The 10,739-nt window shown below is 36.2% G+C and overlaps 1 protein-coding gene across 1 annotated transcript; it reads right to left on the reverse strand.

Annotated features, from left to right (window-relative positions):
- Positions 1-2,563: 2,563 nt before the first annotated feature.
- LOC142161801 (pathogen-related protein-like) lies at positions 2,564-3,960 on the reverse strand. The gene is made up of 4 exons (XM_075226453.1): positions 3,699-3,960; positions 3,463-3,595; positions 2,950-3,251; positions 2,564-2,839 (listed from the first exon to the last, which is right to left on the reverse strand). Exons 1-4 carry the CDS (start codon positions 3,831-3,833, stop codon positions 2,693-2,695), a joined length of 717 nt encoding a protein of 238 aa, XP_075082554.1. The 5' UTR covers positions 3,834-3,960; the 3' UTR covers positions 2,564-2,692.
- Positions 3,961-10,739: the final 6,779 nt, after the last annotated feature.

Below are 10,739 nucleotides of genomic sequence, written 5' to 3' on the forward strand. Positions count from 1 at the left end.
ATGTCGTTCACTCTCACCTCACCCTTCTTGGCCCCAGCATGGGCCGTTATGAACTTGTTGGCCATCTCTTCGAAAGTTTCAATGGAAAGCACAGGTAGTTGCGAATACCATGTTAACACGCCTCCAGTGAGGGTTTCACCAAATTCTTTCAACAAAATAGAAGATACTTGTTCTTTGGCGAGGTCATTGCCTTTCACGACGGTGACATAGTGAGTCACATGATCTTCAAGGTCGGTCGTGACATCATATATCCTGAGGTAGGGAGACATTTTAAAGGTTTTTGGTATGGCATATGGGGAGGCGTCATCACTATAAGGTTGCTCGTCGAATCTACCGGCATTTCTCTTCGGCAAAAGCTTAGGGCCGCCCGGTATCTGATCGACGCTTTCTTGGTGTTCTCTCATTTGGTCTCGAAGTGCTCTGTTCTCATTCTCCATTTCCTCCATCCTTTTTAGAATAGTTTCGAGAGTGTCGTTGCCTGCACTATTAGCGACATTGTGAGTAATACCTATCGTTGGAGAAGGAGGGAGTTGGTTGTGCTGCTCGTCTGCTGGTTGTATAACGCAAGTTCTTTTTTATAGCTGGGGGCGTCCCCTCCACCACAGATGTGTAGGCTCTCTTACCAAGAGATTTTGTGATGCTACAGTGAGGAGGAGGTGACCTATCTCGCCTAGGGGAGGCATTGGGCATTGCGTCTCCATTTGCTATTTCACAGCTTTCATTGATGACGTTCATGAGGTTGGTTGGGAGGTTACTTATTATTCCCGTCCTTTCTTCCTTGTTACCTGCCATGTTGGGATTTGTGCACACAAAAAAAGGAGATCTTGTTCTTGCTTTTTTTTTTTACGTTAGTGATCCGTGTTAGTGATAGATCTAGAAGAAACTAAAAATTTAACTAGAAAATCCCCACAGACTGCGCCAAATTGTTAGACCAAAAAGTGTAACCTTTTGCTCAAATAATTAAATTTATGTACTTAGGGGTTAAACATAGTTAACAATAATATTTCTAGATGCGAGTTTCGAAAGCATGACTAACGTTGGACACATCTAGTAGAAATATAATAATGGTGTGCAACAATCATTCCAAGTAATGTGAGCAATAATAGAGCATTAAATAGCAACGAACAATAATAAATGTCATTTAAGTGAATAGAAGGAGTGATTCACCCAATAAAGGAGGAACTAGGTGGTTATTCCTACTGACAATGACGAATGACTAACAAATCCTTGAATGTTCAAATTATCCTCGGATCTGGTGGAAAGTATGGAATAATATAGACAAGAATGTTGGTGAAGATGTGATGTTTGTATCTTAGTAAGAGAGAGAGAGAGAATCTTTTGTCAAAGTGTGTTTTTACAAATAAATATCACTATGCCTCACATTATTGGCCCCCCTTCCTATATATATGAGACATATATCACTATAAGAAAGTTTGGAATTTGCAATAATGTTTTAGCAACAACTATAGTACTGTCGGCAAAAATGAACAAATAGCAACTTTATGAAGTTGTTGCTATATCATATAATTTTTAAACACAAAATTTTTCTTGTTAGCAAATATTATAATATTGTTGCTATATTCTATCGTTTAGATAATTAATTTTAAATTAAAAAAATTGGCAACAAATTATTGTTGGCTTATTGTAATAAATGACAACAACATTGTTGCTATTATCATAGAACTTTTAGCCACGACTTTTTCATTGTTACCAACGTTTTATATTCCTATTGCCATATTTATGGACAATATAATAAATTTAAAATATAAATAGAATTGGCAACAATAAATTTGTATTGTTGGCAATACACTTTATTTTTGCCAACAATATAGGTGGGTTGTGGCCTAAAACTTAACTAATTATTTTTCAGTTTTCCGCCAAAATCAAACGCGGCAAAATTTTCTCTTGTTAATCACTTTTTCCGGATTTTTAGCCCACTCTTTTAGTTGCTCTGCGTAAGTTTTTTGTTGCTGCCATATTTTATTTGAAAGCATAGTAATTTTTTTAGCTAAGTATTTTTCAACTTTCCGCCAAAAGAAAAGCAGCAAATCGGTTTTTTTCTTTTTAATTATCTTTTCCTTAATCCTTAGCCTATTTCAGTTACCATTTTAGCAAGGTTTTCTCCTTTATTGTTCTACAGTTCTGAGCAATTGGTTCTGGTCTATTCTTTGCTTCATTATTTCTCGTCTACAAGGTCTGGTGAGTCTTGCTGATTACTATTCAATATATATATATATATATATATATATATATAGGACATATTTCTAACAAACCTTAACCGCACAAACTGCAGAGAATATTCGCTAGAATATTTTCTTTAATATCTTATTTCGAAAACTAATCGTTACCGCTTCATTAGTGATGATCAACCTCGACCATTTTTGTCATCTCGACCAAGGCTCTTGTCGACTCTTTGGCTCGGCTAATGAAGACTCGAGACTCCCTCCTTCTGAGTAATCTTATTTCGAATACTATCAGGCAGATTTTGACCCATACAGTGAACACCTCGAATATTCAAATTTTATCTTAAAAGATAAACAAATATGACAAAATAGCAAGCTTATTTGATGCCAAGTATAATCAATATTAAAATTAGAAGTGCTCTTCCGAGAACAACAAATATTTCAAAGTGCAAAAGGATGGATTTTGATAGTCATTATGTTGAGAATAAGCACAAGTTGCTAGTTTTCTCTTATTTCATGAAAGGGCATTTTGAAGAAGCCAATTCCATCCCACTTGTGAATTCACCATTCTTTTCTCCTTTCACGAGAGGTCCAAGCAATTCTCCTCTATCAAAGAAGAACTCTGCCTTAACAATCTTGTTACTCTCTTTGTCCAACTGTTTCAACAATATAATCATTGAATTATATATTTCAGAAAATACAATTTAGAAAAGAATAAAGAAAAGGACTTATTAATTTAAAAAGGAAGATGGTTTTTGTTAAGTACTTCAAAAATGCCAATTCCAAAGAGCTCAACAAGTTCACCAGTTGCGGCATGTCCTTTAAATGGACCTTCCATGTGACCCCAATGCCTAAACTTGTACACTATTTCTGGTGTTCCTGAATAAACATGGAGGATTTCAATCGCAAATCCACGTACAAAAATGGTTCTGAAAACTTTCTGTGATGATTCAAATGTTTCCTCGTCAGGGTTGTAGATTCGAAGATTCTCTGGCAATGATGTTTGTAGGAATGTATTATAGCCACCACCAAGTTTTGCATTTTCTTCTGCTGTCAACCCTTTCCTGCCTATATATGGGAAAATTCTCTCAAATGATCATGAACAATAAAAAAACAATTAGTAGAATAAATAATAACAATAACAGCAATTATGTCTCAATCCTAAACAAGTGAGATCGACTATTTGCATCCGTCTAAGTCCTATATTACAAAATTTAGAAGTTTTTAGTAGCACATTAATGAAATTATCGCAGTTGGAGAAACTTTGACAGAAGAATACCATTAACACTCTTTGTGAATTTTTTTGGATCAACAGTTTTGAAGTCATTAGGATTTTCCTTGTGAACCATTTCCATTTCCCAAGTCTTCAATAGCCTCTGCACTTTCTCTTCAAGTGATCCTTCAGACCATACCTAAAAATAAAGAGGCAAATACAATATCTATAATACGTGGTAGTGCACTTGTACCTAAAGAAAACCAAAATAAATACATAAAACATAGAACATGAAAACATACATGAGTTCTTTCTTCTTCAAAGAGCTTATCAACAACATCATAGGTAGGAGGACCATTTCTCCATTTTGTGTTTTTCACCTCTTCTTCACTCAAGTAGTCTCTGTATTTGTTTCCTCCTCCTACTATACTTGCCATTTTGATTTGATCCTAAGTTCCTAACTAAAGAAAGCTTTCTGGGGAGGCCGGTTTTATATATGATCAAATTAAAAAGCAAACCAAATACAAGTCTTGTTCAGTGGAGGATATATTGTATGGGTTTGATAAGTATCTCCAAATGAAATTTCTCCACTAGTTCTATATTGACTTTTCAATATTTTATTTTGTCTTCTTATAGTGAAACTCCACTATTATGAATGTCACAAATCCTTTCGTGTGGAAAGAAAATTTTCAATTAAAATGATATTATTTGAAAAGGAACTATTTTATTATTTTTTAGGAGTGGCCACTTTGAATGGAGTGTTTTTGGTGTTTTCAGATTGCTTTTTATTTAATCTTTAATTAAGGAAAGTTTTGACTCAAGTTATGGTCTGCGAAAAAGGAAGACCGGGTAATGATCCATGTTGGCTAGGGAGAAGGTGTGAGGCACTCTATGAATCTCGCTTTTCTATCACGGTCTCTTAATTAATTTAAACTTGGCTTAACTAATTTGAATATCTAATGATTTTATGCATTTATGCTTTTCTCTGTTTTTACTTTGCTTGATTAGTGTATTTATGGAAGTTACCTTAATCTGATGGTAGCAAACGTGGTAAATTTCTTTGCTTTATGCATTGATGTAGTGTGAATATGGACGAACGAAAAGAAGGTTGAGAACTTACTAGAAGCAGCAAGAAAAAGGATAAGAAAGAAACCCAACTTAGCTTTCTCCATTTTTTTTCTTTCTTTAGCTTGCTTAATATATCAGTGTAAGAATAGACCTGTCGTTTTTATGGATTTATAGAAGTGAGGTATGATTTTTCCCGTTTGCTAATTCTTCTTCTTTTCTTTTGTCGTAAATGTGTAATTAAATAGGTTTTGAGCTTTCAACTCAAAACACAGATCATAATTCATAAAAGGGCCGGGTCATTTTGCAATGCATATAATTTTCGTCAATATATTAAGGCCCATTATGAGTGACACTATTTTTTGATGTTTTTGATGAATTTTAGGGTCTTACGTACATATTTTTAGTAAGCTGGACGATAATATGGGGAGCGTATAAATATAAATAAATCAAAAGTACTACTGCAATTTAGTCCATTAAGGCCACTAAGAATAGTCCTATTTTTGGACGATTCTGATAAATATTAGAATCTTACGTACATATGAGTCCAAAAACTGGGACTAAATTATGTGAGGTGTCATGTCTAGGGGTGTACATGGATCGTGTTGGTTCGAATTTTATCAAAACCAAATCAAATTAATTATATTGGTTTGGATTGATTCGGTTTTATTGGATTTTTCGGGTTTTTCGAGTTTTTTTGTTACATGAATATTATTTCAATCTTGCATTATTAAAGTTATAGATAAAATTTTGATAAGTGAATATATGTTTACTAAAATTAAAAAAACAATAACAAACATATGATCAATTAAAGTGATCTTACGGGAGAATTGTTTTTAATAACACAAAATAGTTTATTTTTTTGATGGTAGGCTATAATCTCATGTTTTAATTATTTATTTTACTCTAATTTACTGCACTTTAATTGAGTTGGAGCTTTAATCGCTAGTATTTTGTACTAATTGTGTGTTTTATGCCTTGTAGGAGTGATTCTGATCTATGTAGATGTTATGGAATGAATTCAAGCTAGTTAGGGAGATTTGAAGTCAGAGTAAAAGCCCAAGGATTAAGTCGGGATCGTGTTCAGGGATCAATGGATGATAGTGGAACGAAACGAAGAATCGAACAGGCATATAGCGCAGTGTCCAGTAAAATGCACATAACCTTTCGCTCGGAACTCCGTTTGGACTCCACAATATATCGTTGGAAAGCTATTTAAAAGGGATACAACTTTATGTCTTATGTTTTCCCAAATTCTCAACAGAACTCCACCCATGTGCGCGGTCGCGCACTGGGCGCGCATATGAGGCAGAACATGGTGAAAAGTGCGCGGCCAAGTGCGCGAACACACTTCCAGGTGCGCGTCCGTGCACGTCCTATCTGGGAAAAGTGTCCTATTTTGCGTAGGAGAAGGTGTATTTGTTTGGGGCTGACCCTACTTGGTATATATACATGAAAAATGGTATTTTGAGGACTTTTGACATAATTTAGACCTCAGGAAGCTAAAGAGAAGAGGGAGAAGCAAGAGCATAAGGATTTCACCATTCATCCTCACTCAAGACAAGGGTTTGGATGTTTTATGTTTTTCTTTGATTTAGACTTAACTGTGATGAATTTCTCCATATCCATGAAGTAATTCTTCCTTAGGGATTAATGAATTTGGTATGTTTAGAATTGTTTGTGGATATTAACTTATTTTTATGTATTGAAGCGTTTTGGGTGTTTTTATTAGTTGAATCCATTGATTCTTGTTAGTAATGGAAAGAGGCTAGTTGGATTAATGTTTAGACCTAACTAGGAGGATAATCGAAAGAGGTTCTCCTAAGGATCAATCCACTACGAATTCTTGCATATCTTCACCAAGCTTAACTTAGTTCATATCGTAAGGTTGAGATTTAATCGAGAGAGGAGTTTCTACTAAATATTTGAACATAATAGAGTGAATTTGAGAGACTCACTTGAAACTTAGAAGTGAATCAACTAGAGTTAATTTTCAAACAAGTATCTTACACCTATCCAATCAACCCCTATTTTCTCCCCTTGATATCTTCTTTCTTACTCTTGTAGTAATTGTCATTAGCCAATAGTTAGACTTTTAATAAATTTTAGTTTTAAATTACACAACTCTAAATTGTTGAGCATTTTGGATAGCAATTAAAACTAGAAGCTACGAAAACACTGTTTAAATCCAATCCCTGTGGATACAATATTTTCTATACTATATTCGACTAGAGAGCATAATTTTGTATTGTATTTTTAGCTCGTCATCTTTTAATTCCTTCAGGGCTTGGATGTACTCCGAAGTTTATTGGACGCCATTATCCTTCTTGAGTACGGCAAAGAATTTGTGCCATCTCTCTGATGATCGTGAAATGAACCTTGACAGGGCGGCGATCCGGCCAATCAACCTTTGAACCCGCTTTTTAGTGGTCAAGTGTTCCGGTATCCCATCGATGGCTTTGATTTGGTCAGGATTGACTTCGATCCCCCTCTGTGATACTAGGAAACCTAGAAACTTTCCTGATGACACACCAAACACACACTTTTTGGGGTTCAGCTTCATTCTGTATCACCTAAGTATGTCAAAAGTTTCTGTCAGATGGTCGATGTGATCTTCTTTCCTTTTGGACTTGACCAGTATGTCTTCTATATAGACTTCCATCATTTTACAGAGTTGTTCCTTGAACATCCTCGTCACCAAAATTTGGTAAGTCGCCCCCGCATTCTTTAACCTAGAGGGCATTACCCTGTAGCAGTACGTCCCTTGATGGGTGATGAAAGATTGATAGTGGGTTTTTCCTCATCCTCTTCTTCCATGAGATTTGATTATAACCTGAATAAACGTCCAAGAATCTCAGTAGTTCGTGCCCGATTGTTGCATCGATGAGTTGGTCGATGTGGGGTAATGGGAACGAATCCTTTGGGCATGCTTTGTTTAAATCTGTGAAATTCACGCACAACTGTCATTTCCCATTCTTCTTCCTAACCATGACCACGTTGGCGACCCACTGGGGGTACTTTGACTCCCTGATGGAGCCATTCGCCAATAGTTTTTTCACCTCTTCACGTACGACGTCATTGACTGTGGAGTTAAACTTACGTCTGACCTGTCTCACTGGAGGTGGAATGGGTCGACGTTCAGTTTATGCGTGGCGATTTCCTTTGGGATTCTCGGCATATCTGCATGGCTGAAAGCAAACAAATCTGCATTAGTAGTTAAGAATTGACGGAATTTAGCTGGTTCCTGAAGTTTCCAGCCGATATAAGCTTTCTTGATATGGCCGTTGAGGTCTAATTGAACGGGGTCAAGGTCTTCTACGGTCGATCCTGCAGCTTGTTCCTAAAGTTTCTATACGGTTGATGTCGTTCTTGTTAGGTCGCAGAGCTGCGAGGTCTCTTCTGGTATCATTCTTCGATCTTTTCTTGGTTCGGTCTGTACCGAGGTCAGTCGTTGAGTTGATCCATTGAGATCATCCTCATCTGCTTAGACCTCGACATAATATGCATTGTGTATTTCATACCAAGTGGTTGGGGGATACTTTATCAGTTGACTTAATAGCTTTCTAGTCGCCCTCGAACCATCCCGGCTCAGCCCATTCTAGAAGGTTGCGACCGCCATCCCTTCTAACACGTTCGGCAAGGTCATCCTTACTCGGTTGAACCGGGTGAGAAAGTCCCTCAATCCCTCTCCCGGATACTGTTTAATAGCAAATATGTCGTTCACTCTCACCTCACCCTTCTTGGCCCCAGCATGGGCCGTTATGAACTTGTTGGCCATCTCTTCGAAAGTTTCAATGGAAAGCACAGGTAGTTGCGAATACCATGTTAACACGCCTCCAGTGAGGGTTTCACCAAATTCTTTCAACAAAATAGAAGATACTTGTTCTTTGGCGAGGTCATTGCCTTTCACGACGGTGACATAGTGAGTCACATGATCTTCAAGGTCGGTCGTGACATCATATATCCTGAGGTAGGGAGACATTTTAAAGGTTTTTGGTATGGCATATGGGGAGGCGTCATCACTATAAGGTTGCTCGTCGAATCTACCGGCATTTCTCTTCGGCAAAAGCTTAGGGCCGCCCGGTATCTGATCGACGCTTTCTTGGTGTTCTCTCATTTGGTCTCGAAGTGCTCTGTTCTCATTCTCCATTTCCTCCATCCTTTTTAGAATAGTTTCGAGAGTGTCGTTGCCTGCACTATTAGCGACATTGTGAGTAATACCTATCGTTGGAGAAGGAGGGAGTTGGTTGTGCTGCTCGTCTGCTGGTTGTATAACGCAAGTTCTTTTTTATAGCTGGGGGCGTCCCCTCCACCACAGATGTGTAGGCTCTCTTACCAAGAGATTTTGTGATGCTACAGTGAGGAGGAGGTGACCTATCTCGCCTAGGGGAGGCATTGGGCATTGCGTCTCCATTTGCTATTTCACAGCTTTCATTGATGACGTTCATGAGGTTGGTTGGGAGGTTACTTATTATTCCCGTCCTTTCTTCCTTGTTACCTGCCATGTTGGGATTTGTGCACACAAAAAAAGGAGATCTTGTTCTTGCTTTTTTTTTTTACGTTAGTGATCCGTGTTAGTGATAGATCTAGAAGAAACTAAAAATTTAACTAGAAAATCCCCACAGACTGCGCCAAATTGTTAGACCAAAAAGTGTAACCTTTTGCTCAAATAATTAAATTTATGTACTTAGGGGTTAAACATAGTTAACAATAATATTTCTAGATGCGAGTTTCGAAAGCATGACTAACGTTGGACACATCTAGTAGAAATATAATAATGGTGTGCAACAATCATTCCAAGTAATGTGAGCAATAATAGAGCATTAAATAGCAACGAACAATAATAAATGTCATTTAAGTGAATAGAAGGAGTGATTCACCCAATAAAGGAGGAACTAGGTGGTTATTCCTACTGACAATGACGAATGACTAACAAATCCTTGAATGTTCAAATTATCCTCGGATCTGGTGGAAAGTATGGAATAATATAGACAAGAATGTTGGTGAAGATGTGATGTTTGTATCTTAGTAAGAGAGAGAGAGAGAATCTTTTGTCAAAGTGTGTTTTTACAAATAAATATCACTATGCCTCACATTATTGGCCCCCCTTCCTATATATATGAGACATATATCACTATAAGAAAGTTTGGAATTTGCAATAATGTTTTAGCAACAACTATAGTACTGTCGGCAAAAATGAACAAATAGCAACTTTATGAAGTTGTTGCTATATCATATAATTTTTAAACACAAAATTTTTCTTGTTAGCAAATATTATAATATTGTTGCTATATTCTATCGTTTAGATAATTAATTTTAAATTAAAAAAATTGGCAACAAATTATTGTTGGCTTATTGTAATAAATGACAACAACATTGTTGCTATTATCATAGAACTTTTAGCCACGACTTTTTCATTGTTACCAACGTTTTATATTCCTATTGCCATATTTATGGACAATATAATAAATTTAAAATATAAATAGAATTGGCAACAATAAATTTGTATTGTTGGCAATACACTTTATTTTTGCCAACAATATAGGTGGGTTGTGGCCTAAAACTTAACTAATTATTTTTCAGTTTTCCGCCAAAATCAAACGCGGCAAAATTTTCTCTTGTTAATCACTTTTTCCGGATTTTTAGCCCACTCTTTTAGTTGCTCTGCGTAAGTTTTTTGTTGCTGCCATATTTTATTTGAAAGCATAGTAATTTTTTTAGCTAAGTATTTTTCAACTTTCCGCCAAAAGAAAAGCAGCAAATCGGTTTTTTTCTTTTTAATTATCTTTTCCTTAATCCTTAGCCTATTTCAGTTACCATTTTAGCAAGGTTTTCTCCTTTATTGTTCTACAGTTCTGAGCAATTGGTTCTGGTCTATTCTTTGCTTCATTATTTCTCGTCTACAAGGTCTGGTGAGTCTTGCTGATTACTATTCAATATATATATATATATATATATATATATATATAGGACATATTTCTAACAAACCTTAACCGCACAAACTGCAGAGAATATTCGCTAGAATATTTTCTTTAATATCTTATTTCGAAAACTAATCGTTACCGCTTCATTAGTGATGATCAACCTCGACCATTTTTGTCATCTCGACCAAGGCTCTTGTCGACTCTTTGGCTCGGCTAATGAAGACTCGAGACTCCCTCCTTCTGAGTAATCTTATTTCGAATACTATCAGGCAGATTTTGACCCATACAGTGAACACCTCGAATATTCAAATTTTATCTTAAAAGATAAACAAATATGACAAAATAGCAAGCTTA

The sequence above is a fragment of the Nicotiana tabacum genome, chromosome 12 (genome assembly GCF_000715075.1).
Source record: "Nicotiana tabacum cultivar K326 chromosome 12, ASM71507v2, whole genome shotgun sequence".
NCBI lineage: Eukaryota > Viridiplantae > Streptophyta > Magnoliopsida > Solanales > Solanaceae > Nicotiana > Nicotiana tabacum.

Bases quoted from the DNA above. Each gene is read 5' to 3' on its own strand.
- LOC142161801 (XM_075226453.1), bottom strand. From the start codon at position 3,833: ATGGCAAGTATAGTAGGAGGAGGAAACAAATACAGAGACTACTTGAGT. The intron at 3,596-3,698 runs GTATGTTTTCAT...CTTTATTTTTAG, and splicing joins TTGAAGAAGAAAGAACTCAT to GTATGGTCTGAAGGATCACT. The intron at 3,252-3,462 runs GTATTCTTCTGT...TCCCATATATAG, and splicing joins ATTCACAAAGAGTGTTAATG to GCAGGAAAGGGTTGACAGCA.